The 17191-nt window shown below is 41.7% G+C and overlaps 1 protein-coding gene and 1 long non-coding RNA gene across 3 annotated transcripts in view; one reads left to right on the top strand and one right to left on the bottom strand.

Annotated features, from left to right (window-relative positions):
- Window positions 1–15900, top strand: part of LOC144679927 (ALS2 C-terminal-like protein) — a 144954-nt gene extending 129054 nt beyond the window's left edge. For both annotated transcript variants that reach the window (XM_078540901.1, XM_078540900.1), the window contains exons 21-27: window positions 252–308; window positions 619–795; window positions 3077–3119; window positions 8416–8477; window positions 9504–9653; window positions 10721–10817; window positions 13239–15900. In XM_078540901.1, the coding sequence (XP_078397027.1) occupies window positions 252–308; window positions 619–795; window positions 3077–3119; window positions 8416–8477; window positions 9504–9653; window positions 10721–10817; window positions 13239–13295 (643 nt within the window). In that variant the 3' untranslated portion in view covers window positions 13296–15900. The remainder of the gene's footprint in view (window positions 1–251; window positions 309–618; window positions 796–3076; window positions 3120–8415; window positions 8478–9503; window positions 9654–10720; window positions 10818–13238) is intronic.
- The window catches only part of LOC144679930 (uncharacterized), an 871259-nt gene that overhangs the window by 393277 nt on the left and 460791 nt on the right, over window positions 1–17191 (bottom strand). The window lies entirely within an intron of this gene.

The following is a 17191-nucleotide window of genomic DNA, read 5'->3' as shown; positions in this document are numbered from 1 at the left end:
GAGGCAATAAGTACATTTAAGGGGAAGCCATATAAGCACATGAGGGAGAAAAGAATAGCAGAAATGCTGATAGAGTTAGACAAAGAGGAATGGGTGAACTTGTGTGGACCATAAATGTCAGCATAAAACAGTCGGGCTGAATGGCTTGCTTCTGTGCAGTAGACTTTATCTAGTTCTGATAGTCTGACAGTTCCAAACTATTGGCTTGACTGAAGGAGATCTTAGTAAGCCTTTCCTTAATTGTTTTCCAGCTATTTCTTGCCTACGTTATTGGAGAAAGACGATTCTTTCACTGAAGGTACAATCAGGTAAACCAGATTTTAACATTCTCTCTCTAATTGGTAAACCAATTGGATGGGGAGATAAATTCCATTCTATTTACCTGTACCCACCTACTAGGACAGTGGAATGTAAATCAACACCGAGTGCGGGGAATCTCATAAGAGGGTGGAGTTTTCCTATCCTGGGGGAGTGTATTGTAGCCTTGCTAGAAGCAGGAAGCTAATCCAACAGTTCTGTAAACAAAGTTCGTTGTCCAACTAAAGAAGCCTCTCGGTAGTACATCTCTACAGAGAGCATGACATTTCTATTTACTCTTGATTCTTCACTTGTCTGCAGAGAGAACTTAAATGCTTACACTGTGACTCTTCCCCTGATTTTGCCACGGTTCTACCCTGATCTCTTCATGTTGTATATGCTGTACCATGAAGTAGAGGATTCACGGTACTGGAAGGGAATACTGTACCTGGAACTTCTCTCTGACACCAAGCTGCTGGAATTCCTTGAGGTACAAAAGTAAGTGTGGAAAACTGCAACAGTGATCTATCACTTAAGGTGCTAAACAAAGTTATATTGGGCGAGAAAGAACTTGCATTTCTATTGCATCTTTTACAACTTCAGAACATCCTGAAACATTTCACAGCCAAATACTTTGAATAGTCATTGTTGTAATGTAGGAAAATGTGGCAGCCAATCTTGCACAGCAAGCTGTCACAAACTGGAATGAGATAAGTTATGAGCTTATCTGTTTTAGTGATGTTGATAATTAAGAGTGCTGCCTTGCTTTTCATCAAATAGTATCTTTTACATCTACCTGAGGGCAGGTGGAGCCTGTTTAGATGTGTGCAGCTGTGACAGCGCCATCTAGGACAAAGCAATCTGCTTAACACTTGATACAGTAAACATCTACTTACTCCATCATACCTGACGTGTGTCTAGCTATGAATGTTTGCGGATGGGATGCCAATCATCAGCTACAATACATCACTGAGTTCAACTACTAGAATAAGGTCTCCTGCTGGTTTGCTAATAAGGATCTCAACTCAAATCCTAGGCAGCATAAAATCACAGAACAAAGCTATCTAGAATTTAGTGCTAATTTGAAATTACTCAAGAGCATTACTCAAGAGAACACAAACTGGGGACTCTTTCGTTGGGGTAACACATATGAGAAGTAAAACATGGAGCAAGATAAGGCATTGGAAGTGATGGATCTCTAATCCACACATACACTCTAATTTATTATGCAATCTATTATCTATTTAACCTGCTGAGGGAGTCTATTGCAAAGAGAAAGGCTTTTTTGATGGTGCCCTGTTATTTTTGTCTTGAATGCTGCAGGGCACTTAACATCTAAAATATTAGCCTGAAGTGATTTTGTCATGAAAGCAACATGGGTAACTATTTTGGCCCCAGAAAGACACCAACATCGAGACGATGAATAAGCAATTAGTTTGTTGACAAGCTATTTTTTTTGCTTTACAGTGGCATCAGGACATCATGAGATCCTTGTGCACTCTTTCAAATAGTGTACTTTGTGTACTTCTAATTGAACCAATCAGAACAGAGGATTGGGCCTCTGTTTTAACATTTCATCCAAAGCTATTGATCATTTGGAGAATTCCCTCATACATATCCAGTTCCAAAGCTTCTGAAGTTAAAGCTGTCAGCTAAGTCGTAGCTAAAGTGCATAGTGGTAGTGTTGCATATAAAATTGTGATCAAAGCTCACATAACATTTAAGCTTTCAGTGGCTACCAAAACTTTGATTTAGTATAACCTGCACTGAGCATAAAATTCTCATATCCTGACTAATTTTCTACAATTTAGCTGGATTCTGTAGACAACTCTGTTGTGAAACTTGGTAAGATTAGAACAACTTCCACTTTAACTCCAGCTATCTCAGAACTGTGTGAAATAAAATACAGTAAAGAAAAATAAAATAAAAATCTCCCTGTTTATTTTGTCACAGCTATTTATGGGATAGTGTGGCAGAGAATATCTGCCATGGTTACCAACATAATAATTGCACTTCAAAAGTCATTCATTGTGTGCAATGCTTTGAGAAATGATGTTAAGGGAGGCCATGCAAGTGTTATTTTTATAATTGGGACAGATTGTTCAATCTGATTATAAGGATTAATCTTGCCAATCTCCTGATAAAACTATAGCAAGCAAGAAGTGATACATATTGTGTGGTGAGTGGCTCATCTCCTGACTCCCCAAGCTATAAGGCACAAGATATGAGTGTGGTGGAGTACAGTACTCTCCATTTGTTTAGATGTGTGCAGCTGTGACAGCGCCATCTAGGACAAAGCAATCTGCTTAACACTTGATACAGTAAACATCTACTTACTCCATCATACCTGACGTGTGTCTAGCTATGAATGTTTGCGGATGGGATGCCAATCATGTGGACTGCTTTGTCCTGGATGGTGTCGAGCTTCTTGAGTGTTATTGGAGCTGCACTCATCCAGGCAAGTATTCCACCACATTCTTGACTTGTGCCTTGTAAATGGTGAAATAAAAACATAGACATATATTTCTGCTTCTTACATCATCACTGAGTCAAAATCCTGGGACTTCCTACCTAATAGCATTGTGGCAGTACCTTGACCACATAGATTACAGTAGCTCAAGAAAAAGGGCCACCACCATCTTCTCAAGGGCAACTAGGGATGGGCAATAGGTGTTAGTCCTAACAACAATGCTTAGAGATCAAGAAATAAAAAGTAACCAGAAATAAAAATGATCTTGTCCTGAATATCTTCATGGTTGTATTCTTGTTTAATTCACAGGAACTTATGGCCTGTTCAAGACATCCATCTGACAAACAAACAGGTTAGAATGTAATATTTTCTTTTTACCTCTGAGACCTGGGTTTGAGAGAATTGGATTCAAATATTCTAATTAAAACAAGTTTGGGTCAGTCTCGATCTTATTCCTGCTGACTGCAGGTTTGAAGCACACAAATACACCCAATTCTACTCATTCATAGTGGCCACACGGATGGCTGGTGTCAGAAAGAAAAGTCACATTTGTGAAGTATGTTGCATTATAGTGAGTGTGGGTTAAGTCACACTGGAGCTGATATTCAGATGTATGCACATCCAGTTGGCAAACGATCACACTGATTGCAGTACATGCCCAGTGTCACTAGTAAGTGATTGACTTGCTGATTGGGGTGTGGAGAGCCAGGAGACCTGTCCACACCCTCATGAAGCTGAGCCACAAGTTGGCACCTAAAAATTGGAGAGTTGCATTTGTGCTCCCCCTGGGCTCACTAAGACCAATGCCACAGTTTGTTTTAGAACAGCCTGTAGCAATTGCTTTAAGGATTACATAGAGAGAAGCCAGGGAACTACAGGCCAGTGAGTCTCACGTCAGTGGTAGGGAAACTATTGGAGAAAATTCTGAAGGAGAGAATCTATCTCCACTTGGAGAGGCAAGGTTTAATCAGGGATAGTCAGCATGGCTTTGTTAGAGGGAGGTCATGCCTAACAAATTTGATTGAATTTTTTGAGGAGGTGACCAGGTGTGTAGATGAGGGTGGTGCAGTTGATGTAGTTTATATGGATTTCAGCAAAGCCTTTGACAAGGTCCCACATGGGAGACTTATAAAGAAGGCAAATGCACATGGGATACAGGGTAATTTGATGAGGTGGATTCAAAATTGGCTTAGCTGTAGGAGACAGAGAGTGATGACAGAAGGATGTTTTAGTGAGTGGAAGCCAGTGTCCAGTGGCGTACCACAGGGATCTGTGCTGGTCCCCTTTTATTCGTCGTTTATATAAACAACATAGATGACTATGTGGGGGGAGGATTAGTAAGTTAGCAGATGACACAAAGATTGGCCGGGTGGCTAACAGTGAGGTTGAGTGTCTTGGGCTACAGGAAGATATAGGGATGGTCAAATGGGCAGATAAGTGGCAGATGGAATTTAACTCTAAAAAAAAAAAAAATGAGGTGATACACTTTGGAAGGAGTAATTTGACAAGGAAGTATTCAATGAATGGCATGACACTAGGAAGTTATGAGAAACAAAGGGACCTTGGCGTGTGGGTCCATAGATCTCTGAAGGCAGAGGGGCATGTTAGTGGGGTGGTGAAAAAGGCATATGGGACACTTGCCTTTACCAATCGAGGCATAGATTACAAAAGCAGGGAGGTCATGTTGGAGTTGTATAGAATCTTGGTGAGGCCACAGCTGGAGTACTGTGTGTAGTTCTGGTCGCCACATTATAGGAAGGATGTGTTTGCACTGAAGGGGGTGCAGAAGAGATTCACCAGAATGTTGTCTGGGATGAAACATTTAAGTCATGAAGAGAGGTTGGATAGACTTGGGTTATTTTCATTGGAGCAGAGAAGACTGAGGGGCAACCTGATCGAGGTATACAAGATTATGAGGGGTATGGACAGGGAGCAGCTGTTCCCCTTAGTTGAAGGGTCAGTCATGAGGGGACATAAGTTCAAGGTGAGGGGCAGGCAGTTTATGGGGGATGTGAGGAAAAACCTTTTTACCCAGAGGGTGGTGATGGTCTGGAAAGCGCTGCCTGGGAGGGTGGTGGAGGCGGGTTGCTTCACATCCTTTAAAAAGTACCTGGATGAGCACTTGGCACATCATAACATTCAAGGCTATGGGCCAAGTGCTGGTAAATGGGATTAGGTCGGTAGGTCAGGTGTTTCTCACATGTCGGTGCAGACTCGATGGGCCAAAGGGCCTCCTCTGCACTCTGTGATTGCTAGTCTCACTGCTTAATGTGTGGTTTGACTGAGCAAAGCACTTATTCTACCTAGCAAAATGCACCTTGCATATTTCCAAAATGTGGATGATATATTTTCTATATTTAAATCTGTAGAAGCGTGTAATAATTTCCTTGCATGTCTCAATGGGCTCCATCCTGCGCTCAAAGTTACCTTTGAAATGGAGCAGTCAAATGAACTCCCTTTTCTTGATGTACTAGTTGAGAAATCTGCATGGGGATTCTCTATCAAGGTCTACCACAAGCCTACCTTCACTGGTCAATACGCGCATTGAGATTCTTACAGTTCCACCCGCTATATAACGGTCTTATCGGCAACCCTGTAATGCGGGCCCAAGCCGTTTGCTCACCATTCAAGCCTGATGCTGAAATAGGGCGCATCAAAGACACCCTGCGGGATAATGGCTACCCTGATCTGATCATTTCACACTGTATATCATGCAAACTCATGAACGGGCCTAAGGCTGTCACTTTCGGCCCTGAAAAGTGCCCAGTCTACCTCAGATTACCCTGGCAGGGCAAGGTATCTCAAACATTGAGCAACAGGTGAAGCATTTTTTTTCTTTTTTTTTATTCATTCACGGGATGTAGGCTTCACTGACTGGGCCAGTATTTATTGCCCATCCCTAGTTGTCCTTGAAAAGATGGTGATGAGCTGCCTTCTTGAACCGCTGCAGTCCATGTGGTGTAGGTACACCCACAGTGCTGTTGGGAAGGGAGTTCCAGGATTTTGACCCAGTGACAGTGAAGGAATGGAGATATATCTCCAAGTCAGGATGGTGGTGAGTGACTTGGAGGGGAACTTCCAGGTGGTGGTGTTGCCATGTATCTGCTGCCCTTGTCCTTCTAGATGGTAGTGGTTGTGGGTTTGGAAGGTTCTGTCTAAGGAGCCTTGGTGAATGCCTGCAGTGCATATTGTAGACGGTGCACACTGCTGCCACTGTGCTTCAGTGATAAAGGGAGTGAATGTTTGTGGATGTGGTGCCAATCAAGCAGGCCACTTTGTCCTGGACAATGTCAAGCTTCTTCAGCTGTTTCATGCTGCTACTGTGCAGTAGCAACATGAGTGGCATTCCTCACTAACAGGATGCTGCTGTCAAGCCAAAAGGATGTTCTGCTTATCACACAAACCAGTACTGTGGTATATGTATTTCAGTGCCAATGTGGTGCTAGGTATGTAGGCCATATGTCCCAAAGACTGGCGGATCGTATCAAACAGCGTGTGCCTTCCGCTGTTCAGAATGGGCAAGGTACTAACTGTCCCAAACCAGCTTGTGCTTACAAAACTCAAAGCACAGTGTCCAATATTAGATGTGATTCCCCGATTGGACAACATTTGCTAAATAATCCTCAATGTGCTAAGAATTACGCTGGCAACCAATTTAAGATTGTCAGTCAGGCTCACAGTGTGGCGCATTTGCATGTACTGGAAGCTGCAAATATTAACACACAGGACCCTGTTCTTTGCAGACAGAAAGAACATGTACACATATTGCGCCTGTTTCAGCTAAACAAAATAAGTGATGGCCATTTGCTGGTTCCTTCCTCAGGCAATGCCTTGACCAATCAGAGTCAAGTTGTCGGTTTAAATTTCAAACAATGCTGGCAGTTAACTGTCAGTTACCATCAACTGGTGCATTCTCCATGGTAAATTCTCTACCAATCAGAGTCCTCTTTCCAACCATCAGCACTCTCTTCTCATACAGTATAAAGTTGTTGTTTCCCCTGACTTTGGTATTCTTGCAGTTGTCCTGATGAGTGCAAGACGGAAAGCTTTGACAAAATGCCTTTTTCCAGCAATACATAAATATATCAGAAGTGATACAGTAAGGGGCAATATGGGCTTATTATAAGACAAATGCAGGTGAGACTATAATGAATAATAAGGAAATAACAGACTTGATAGTTAAATGAATGAAAATTTATGTTAAAAAAAGCATAGCGGAAGTGGCATGGACAAAATTCCAGCAGTACAAATTAACTTGAGTCAAGGGAAGCAATATAGTTGCTTTAAAATAATGGCATTGGAGATGAACAAATCTATAGAACCTGATGGTCTCCACCCAATGGCATTAGACTAAATGAGGAAATTGCAGATGCATTAGTCATAATTTCCCAAAGTGCACTTGTGCAGTTGTGTTTTTGAAGTGGAAAATTTCAAATGTCAATGCATTATTTAAGAGAGATGGGGAAGAGAAACCAGTTTAACATCAGTTGTTGACAAGTTACTGCAATCTATCAGATGTGGAATGACTGATCAGAGTCAGCATAAATTTGCAAAGGATAGGTCATATTTGACTATTCTAGTTGAATTTTTTGAAGTCACTAACATGCTGGATGGGGAAGTATCTGCTGATGCCTAGAAGGGTATAATAACATTTCAGAAGGTATTTAATAAGGCTCTGCACAAAACAAAAATGAGCACATGGAATTGGATGTAACATTGTGATATGGGTTGCTAATTGACTGGGATAAAGGGTCCTTCTCTAATTGATAGAATATGATAAGTGGTGTTTCCCTGGGATCTGAATTGGGGCCACAGCTCTTCATATATACTAATAACTCAGATATAGGAATAAAGAGTTGTACATCAAAGTTTGCAAATAAAAGAATAAGTTAAGTGGAACTTAAATTGTGTAGGTGGGAGGAGGAAGTTACAAAGAGACTAAGTGAGTGGGACTAACTATGGTAGATGGAGTTCAATTTGGGGAACTGAGAGGTTATCCACTTTGAATCTGAGAGATGGAGTCATTTCTTAATTGTGAGTCTAGGAGTTATGGAGGAGCAAAGTTTGTAAAAGCTAAGTACACAGGTACAAAAAGTAATCAAAAGGCTAATGGAATGATATCCTTTATCCCAAGGGGTCTAGAATTCAAAAGGGAGGAAGTGATACTTCTGTTGCAGAATCTTAGCCAGATCCCGTCTAGTGCACTACATTCAGTTTTGAACATCAAACATGAGAAGAGATATATTGGCCTTGGAAGGAGTACAGTACATATTTACCAGAATAATATTAGGGCTTAAAGGGATAAATTATGAGATCAGGTTGCATAAATATGGCATTTATTTCATTGATTTGAGAAGATTGGATGTTCTAATTGAGATACATAAATTTAGAAATTCAATATTTTTGTGATTATATTTAAATTTGTGAGTATTCGCATTTCTATGGAGATGAGTGGATGGCCTACTGCATGTATACAGTGGCTGAAGCTGAGAGACAGTTTTGAGGCCCTCCCTGATCCACCTCACCTTCCAGCTGGAGGATTTTGTTTGACAGCAGCTGGGATTGTAATGGAGAATAAACATGGTGGTGGATCAACAGTATGTGTTTGTACAACATTAAAGGTGGAAAATCTTGTGTTTTGTATACAGAGGATCTCCGTTGTGAAAGATGTCTGCTTCACTTCTGCCATCTTGTGTTTCCAAAAAATAAGGTGAGCACTGAGAGGAGAATGGTGAGCCTGAATCTTATCTTTGTTGGGCGCGGATGCGGAAGCGGATGCGCTTCTGCCCGCAATCAGCCCCTGAAAGCAATTTCATGCTGGCTGGCCAATTAACAGACAGCCAGCGTGAAACGTGTGCTGAGAAAGGCTCAATGCTGCTGGGGGGTGGGAGGGGGTGTGGGAAGAGGGCAGACGCCAAGAGAAGAGAGGATGCGGGCTTGCTCACTGAAGGCTGACGGTTGCTGGGGAGCTACAGTAATTTAAAAATGAAATGAGCTCAATAAACTGTGACAATACTGTAAATGCAAGCGCCTGGCCGCAGGCTACATAGCAAATCATCCCTCAAATGTCGTCTTTTATTTTATTTAACCCTGGACGTTTCATCCTGCCCTGGATGTAATTTGTAGTGAAAACATGAGCCTGTCCGCCAACCGTAAAGGTGGACAGGGCATGTAAAATTGCTGACAAGTGGCTCCTTCATGGGCTTAATTGCCCACTTAATTGTCGGCGGACGCGCTTCTGACCCATGCGCGTACCCGCCGACCGTAATGTTGTGTGCAAGCACAATGACATCAGAATGCATGCCCGACGTCTTCTCGCGCAATTTCACCCTATTCCGGGCACCCATACGAACAGCATAAGATTCTGGCCATGGTTTTTTTGAATTGGTGTGTCAAAAGAACAGTACTGAAGTGATACCATGATGCACAGCTCCACACCATTCAGAGAAATATCTGCATTACTTTAGTATCACCTTTAGTAATCTTTGTGTGATGCTGTTCCTTCAAGTCCACCACATTCATCACAGTACTGATGTACCATCTTCTTTAATATTCAAAGAACTAGCCCCTAATGTTGCTATTCCGTTAATGGTTGGCATCTGAGAATTGAACATAAACAAAACTTTGTAACCTTTTATTAAGAAATAGGAGCAAGAGTAGGCCATAAAGCCTCTCGCGACTGTAGTGAAAATGCTGTCAAAAATATAATTTGGCTAATATAAAACTCTCTCTCTAGTACTACGGCAGACCCTCAGGATAAGCTGGACACCCTCATGAAAACATATCATGAGATTGAGAGCACGGTAACCCGAGTGCTAAACAGGGAATACAATCTCTCCATGGATGACCTGCTGCCACTGCTTGTTTACGTGGTTTCTAGGGCAAGGTAAGAAGCAGACATTTCACAGCATTATGATGGGCTGAATGAATCATTACATTTGGGATTTGATTTGAATTGAAAACAAAGCATTGCTTTGAAATACCATTGATTACTGAATATTTTTAAAGACTAATGCCCCAGTTAGTTTTAAGAATGTAGGATGAAGCACGTGATCATTAACATTAGATGGTGGAATGGAGGAAGCTTTTTTTCTGATGGGCTGAATGGCCTTCCCCATAAGTGTCCAACCATTTGTAAAATGATTCTTGGACCTTCACACCCATTACCCTATCGGGTAGTCACTTCCAACAATTAACCACTGATGAGCTTTAATATGTTTGAAGATTGTCTTTTACATATTTTAACCTGTGTATCTTGTCCTGTTTCTTCACTTTATTTGGAAATAATGTCCCAGAACATAGAGTTACAAAATGAGATGAGAAATTTCTTTGCTCAGAGGGTTTTATACCTTTGGGATTCTTTACCTCAGAGGATTGTGGATGCTCCATCATTGAATATATTTTAAGGTTGAAATAGACAGATTTTTGTTCTCTCAGGGAATCAAGTTATATGGAGAGCAGGAAGGAAAGCGGAGAAAAGCAGGTCAACCAAGATTGTATTGAATGACAGAGCAAGCTTAAGGGGCCGAATGGTCTACTCCTGCTCCTATTTCTTACGTTCTATGGACTTCCCTTTGCAGTTTCCTCCTGTTACCTGGGGAGTTTGATGAGACAGCATAGAGGGAGTTTTACTCTATCTAATCCCTTTGTACCTGCTCTGGGATGTTTGAGGTAATGTAGAGGGAAGTTTGCTTTGTATCTAACCTTGATATAAATAACTTGGGAGTATTTGATGGGACACTGCAGAGGATGCTTTACTTTGTATTTAATTCTTGCTGTACCTGATCTAGGAATTCTTAATCAGTGTTTCATCCATGCTTTGACTAACCTGGTATAGTTCAGCAAGAATAAATAGACGTTTTGTTGAAATATGTTTTCATGCATTGCAATCACCCAGTCCTAAACCAAAACAAAAATGACTCAAATTTGACTTTTGTTTTCTCTTCACTATAGAATCCTGCACTTAGGTGCAGAACTCCACCTAATACGAGACATGATGGATCCTTCCACTGAGGGCGGGATGAATGACTTCTTGCTTACTGCTCTTGATGTGAGTTAGTATAGAATGCACAATCTCTGTTAGCAACAATCCATATGAAGCCAGGTGAAATTAGTATGTTTCTTGATCTAAAGTTGAGTAGTGTTCCATATGAAATGAGGGACAACCTACTCTTAGTGCACAATTTTTAAACTGTCATGGTGGGATTACAAGTTTGGGAATTTGAATTCCGTATTGTTAAATTGGTATGAACAATGATTCTGTCAGATTGTACAAATGTAACTGATTCACTAATGCCCTTAAAGGAAGCATCCTTGCCCTACTGGCCTATACGAAACTTCCGCATTGCAATTGACTCTTAACTTCTGGGTTGAATGACCCCCCCCTGCAGTACTGTATATCTTCTATGTTTCCCTTGAAAGTGACCTAGCAAGATAGCCAGTAACAAGTAGGGATAGACAATGAATTCTGCCTTTGGAAATAAGAACGTATTTAAAAACAAAGCTTCCATCCTTTTTGTTGAAAAAGCAAAACAGCAGTTTGATATGCGGGTGGGAATCGAGGAAGAAAGATTTGCATTTATATATTTCCTTGTGTCCCAAACATCCCAAAGTGCTCTATAGTACTTTGAAATGCAGTTACTTTCATGTGGGCAAATATGGCACCCATCTTCAAACACACACAAGGTACCACAAGGATAAATGAGAGAAATAACCAGTTGATCTGTTTTTGGTTGACGGATGAAAAATTTCCAGGAGAAATCTCTCCTCCTCTTAAAATGGTACACTGAGATCTTTAATGTCTATCAGAATGACTAGACAGCATCCCTGTTTAATATGCAAACGATATAATTTCTGACAATGCAGCACTCCCACCATTCAGCATCTATTTTTGGTTGAGGGAAAAGTGTTAGCTGGGCGCTATTGTTTCCAAGTCAGGCCATCAAATCCACCTTCTGAAAGACGGCAGCTCTACTCCCTCAGAACTGCACTGGAGTGTTAGCCTACATTGTATGTTGAGTTTTTAAAAATTCATTCATGGGATGTGGACTTCGCTAGCTGGGCCAGCATTTATTACCCATCCCTAGTTGCCCTTGAGAAGGTGGTGGTGAGCTGCCTTCTTGAACCGCTGCAGTCCATGTGGTGTAGGTACACCCACAGTGCTGTTAGGGAGGAAGTTCCAGGATATTGACCCAGTGACAGTGAAGGAATGGTGATATATTTCCAAGTCATAATGGCGAGTGACTTGGAGGGGAACTTCCAGGTGGTGGTGTTGCCATCTATCTGCTGCCCTTGTCCTTCTAGATGGTAGTGGGTTTGGAAGGTGCTATCGAAGGAACCTTAGTGAATTCCTGTAAACCATCTTGTAGATGGTACACACTGCTGCAACTGTGCGTCAGTGGTGGAGGGAGTGAATGTTTGTGGATGTAGTGCCAAGCAAGTGGGCTGCTTTGTCCTGGATGGTGTCAAGCTTCTTGAGTGTTGTGGGAGCTGCACTCATCCAGGGGAGTGGGATTTGAACTCATGACTTACTCGGAGACAAAAGTCAGTCATGTTAATGTCAGAATGTGATGCATATACACACATTGAGAGCTATAGAAACATAACTGCTAATATCCAATTTTTCTCCTCAACATTGTGGTTGCAAGTCTTGTTACAGAGCATGTACTGTGTTATCAGAGGAGCTATCCTGTAGAATAGACATTAAACCAATGCCCAAACCCCTGGTTGTATGATTCAAAAAGAATGACATAAATAGAAAAACAATGAATTTTGTTTTTTTTTTTTGGCCAACAAACACCACCAGTAATACCTGATTACGATCATTCATCTTGTTCCATTTATAGGCTCTTGCTATGCTCAAAATTACCTGACATCTGTTTGTCCACAAATAACTACATTTCAAAGTAATTGGATGCAAAATAAGAAGGAAATTTTGCATTTATATAGATTTTTTCATGAGCTCAGGATGTTCCAAAGTACGTTTTTAAATTGTAGTCACTGTTGTAGAAAAAGTGGCAGCCAGTTTGCACTCAGCAAGGTCCCACAAACAGCAGTGAGATATAGGTCAGATCAACTGTCTGTGCGTTGTTTGAGGGATAAATGTTGGCCAGGACATGTGGGAGAACTCCACTGCTCTTCAAACAGTGCCCTGGGATCTTTTACATCCACCTGAGGAGGTAAATGGTGCCACAGTTTCATGGCACCCCTATCAGTGCAGCATTCCTTCAGTGCTGTGCTGAAGTGCCAGCCTAGATTGTGTTCAAGTCTCTAGAATGGGAATTGAAACTATCTTTATACATTTACAAGTATCCTCCTGATTCAGGGCTGAGTGCTATCACTGAATGAAGGCTAAACTTGGGGACATTTGTCAGGGGCACTATGTGAAAGTAATTTCACTTAAAGCGGGTAGCTGTTGCTCTAGCCTGACACAGAGACTATCTCCTAACTACATAATCTTGTTTCATTTCAGTCTTGCTACCAGCATATTCAAAAAGAAGAACTACGGTCCAGGAGCTTGCCCAAATGATGTCTAACGACACAAAGGGAATACTTTGACCCAGGAATGCAACACAGACAACACTACAGAAACATAGGACAGCATGAAAATTTAATGTAATTGTAGGAGAACAGTTCCTCCACCACCACTTCACATGAAGTGTAAATAGAATCAGGCAAAATCTGATTTACTGCTGGAGGGTCCCCCAAACTCGAAGTTTCACTTCAAGTACAGGGTGTCTCCTTAGCAGCTGAAAAGACTCAACTGTAAGTATAGGGTGGAGATAGGTTACCAAAAAAAAGAGATAATGGCTAGATGGCAGGAAGTGAGGCAATAATTAATTCTAAAAAGGCAACATTAAAGTCTTCCATTTTAATTTGTAAGGAAGTGACTCCGTAGCTGTAGCTACTATGAATTAAAGTGTCAGCTCCAGAGCATCCCACCCTGGAACAGAGAATTTGTTACTGGATGAGTAATGAGTGGCTTGAGCTAATGAATGATATGGATTGCCATTAAAAAAAAAACCCACTGGTTCATTACCTCTTTTTTTTAGGGAAGAAAATGATGCTCATATCCTGAGAATAAATCCATTGGCCTTTGAATTTATTCTCAGGATATGAGCATCACTGGCATTTATTGCCCATTCCTGGTGGCCCTGAGAATGTAGTGGGCAATAAAAGCCAGGCAACCAGAGATGGACAATAAACTTATGGGGAGGTGGTGGTGTAGTGGTATTGTCACTGGACTGGTAATCCAGAGACTCTGGGGACCTGGGTTTGAATCCCACCATGGCAGATAGTGGAATTTGAATTTAATTTTTTTTTTTTAAATCTGGAATTAAAATTCTGTTGTAAAAACCCATCTGGTTCACTAATGTCCTTTAGGGAAGAAAATCTGCTGTTCTTACCCGGTCTGGCCTACACGTGACTCCAGAACCACACCATGCTGTGGAGGGAAAGAACAAGAATTGAAGAATCGCTGAAATAAATTTAAAATGGGTCTTCATAAAATTTAAAACAAGTCTCAGGCATTCAAGGTACTGTTTGATCCCAGGCTGACTTATAAAGCACTGGGAGTACTTGAATTGGATATTACTGGAAAGATGAACGGATTGGATGGTTGTCCTTCATCCTTTCTTATGCCTTATTCTCAAGCTTTCTTTCGGCCTTAGACCTCCACGTAATTGTTCCTGCTTAAAGATGAGTTTATATTGAACTCTTAGGGCAGAATTTTTGTTTGACCTTTGGAAAACACAGCTTGCAATTTCGTGGCTCACAAAATGCACACCCAATTTGTGTGACTTTGAGGGATTATCATCTTTTCACACAGGTGTTGGGTTTGAAGTGCATTTTGTGAGCCACAATGAAGTGTGTGGATACGGAGTTGGGCCAGTGAGCAAGCCTGCCTCGGTTCTCCCACACAGTAGCCCAGCTCTCAACATTGTTTATAGGCTCCCCTCAAGCCTCACCCCTTCACTCATTCCCTCATGCGACCTCATTCCCCATTCAACTTCTAGCAACCATCTCCCCCGCCATGTAAACTCCATAGCTGTTCCCCCAGTATGCACTATGTAAGTATATAGGAGCCTTTTGAGCTTAAGATTTTGAAACCCAGCCAAGCATTCACAATGGAACAGCTGTCATAACAAAAGCTTCCAACTCCACTGGCAGAACAGATATCTATTTCCATTTCAAAGTAGAGCGCCTGTCCATCAATGGAGGGGGAGCAGTTACAGTCCATTTTTTCAACCTTCAGAAGTTAAAAAAAGCCAGATTTGCCAGTCCAATTAAATCAGAGCACAAAAACATGACAGCAGAAGACCTTTTTTCACATTTTCCAATACATTATGGTACTCTGTCCATTGGAAAAATACTGTAAAGCATGTGAGCAATTACACAACACTGGTTAATGTAAGGGTCAACTTACCTTTGCAGGGCAGATCCTTGTGATGAATCACTGCATTAAAACACAGCCACATTACAATACAGCACACAATAATGCCCCCATTTGAAGGCGTGAAAGCAGTTTACACTTACCTTTCGGAATATTCCAGACTCCTCAGCAGGCTTTCCATTTTCTTTATGAACGGCCGAACCAGGTGTGCTTTTAATGAGCTTGATTTCAGCGAGGGTGGGTATGAGTTTTGCACATTTTGTACAAGAGGCCAGAGGAAAATGGTACGGCATGGGGAATGTGGAGGAGAATCAGATTTCTTCCAAAAAAAAGTGGTCATTCATGACTCCGAACCCAGGCCAATTTATTTGCATCACTTGTATCAACTAATTTCCCTTTGCAACAACTGCAATATTTCTTTTGTGTGGAATGCTACACAGATTTCTGCACACTCATTCAAAGACTCAGATCTGCCCTGATGAGTTCCTAAAGCTGGGGTGAAACTGAAAAACTTTTTGGTTTGTTGGTCCCATTACTGCAACTTCATTTCAAAGTCATTTTTGGGTGCAGCTCAGTCACTTTTACTGTGGGGTGTGTATCTGCCTGCAATTGGAACAAACACAAAGCTAAGGGAATCAATGAATGACAATATGTTTGTATATTATGCTTTTGTAACCAAATATTTTAATGTTTATGAGATATTGCAGATTATACTATGGTGAATAAATTTTTTGCACTTTTAGCCAGGTTTCTTCCTTATATTTAAACAGTATATCACTTTGGAGGATAGAGGGATCCTCTATCCCTTTAAACAAGAAGATAAATTGGAGCAACTGTATCTTGATTTTTAACTGCTCCATTACTCTCAGGATGTTTACTATATATATATATATATATATATATATATATATATATAATGGGCAGGATTTTCGGGTTGTCGGGCAGGCCTGGGAGCGGTGTGGAAACGGCTGGCTGCCTGCGATCGGCCCCCAGCCGCTATTTCACACTGGCCAGTAAGTGTAAAAGGCGCGCTGAGAAGCTCAGGGCTGCTGGGGTCAGGGAGGGAGGAGGATGAGCGTGAAGTTGGCGCAGGTGCAGGGGAGCGCGCAATGAAAGGTCCCCCGAGAGCTGCCTCAGGGAGCTGAAGTATTTTAAACCAATGAAAAAAGTTTTTAAAATTCCAGAAAACTGTCCACACAGCGGACTCACTCACCTTAACACGTAGATTTGAAAAATTCTGCCCAAAATTGTTTATTTTAAAAAAATTTAATTACAGAAACCTCATCTGACCCAGGGATGAGGTCTCCTCAAAAATCCAAAGGTTGCCTGACCGATTCACCCGCCCGCCAACCATAACGTTGGACGGGCAGCGAAAAATACAGGTTAATTAATTGATTAATGGTCTTAATAGGCTTCTTAATTCTCGGCGGGCGGCTGCTGACTCTCGCGCGTGCCCGCCAACCAAAATATCACGAGCGCGCGATGACATTGGGACGCTTGCCAGATGTCATTGCGTGCTATTTCACACTCGGGTGTGTCGGGTGCACGCCCGCACACCAAGCGGAAAATTCTGCTCAATATTTCTCTTGGGTTGTATGAAGCAGTGTCTTGAAGATTAAGCCAATCCTGAAGGGTTGGCAATCACGAAATGGAAGAACTGTAATCAAAGAGAGAACATGATTGCCAACCCTTCAGGATTGGCTTAATCGCCAGGACACTGCTTCATGCAACCCAAGACTATGTGATACCGGAGTGAATCTAAGCCAAATCTGCTCTTCTCCACAACTGATATCCACACTGATTTCCAATGATGATGCTTTCACACACCCTGACTCTCCTTGACACTAACTGTTGTAGGCTCCACTTTGCCACTTCTGCTTGGGCTAAGATCTATGAATCCCTTAACCTGCTCACTGGCGTTCAGTTTGGGTTCTGCCAGGGCCACTCAGCTCCTGACCTCATGACAACCTTGGTTCAAATATGGACAAATTAGTTGAACTCCAAAGGTGAGGTGAGAGTGACTGCCCTTGGCA

This window comes from Cetorhinus maximus, chromosome 4 (genome assembly GCF_964194155.1).
Source record: "Cetorhinus maximus chromosome 4, sCetMax3.hap1.1, whole genome shotgun sequence".
Taxonomy (NCBI): Eukaryota; Metazoa; Chordata; class Chondrichthyes; order Lamniformes; family Cetorhinidae; genus Cetorhinus; species Cetorhinus maximus.
Note: the sequence above shows the minus strand (reverse complement) of the source record. Positions and strands in the feature narration are given on the sequence as shown.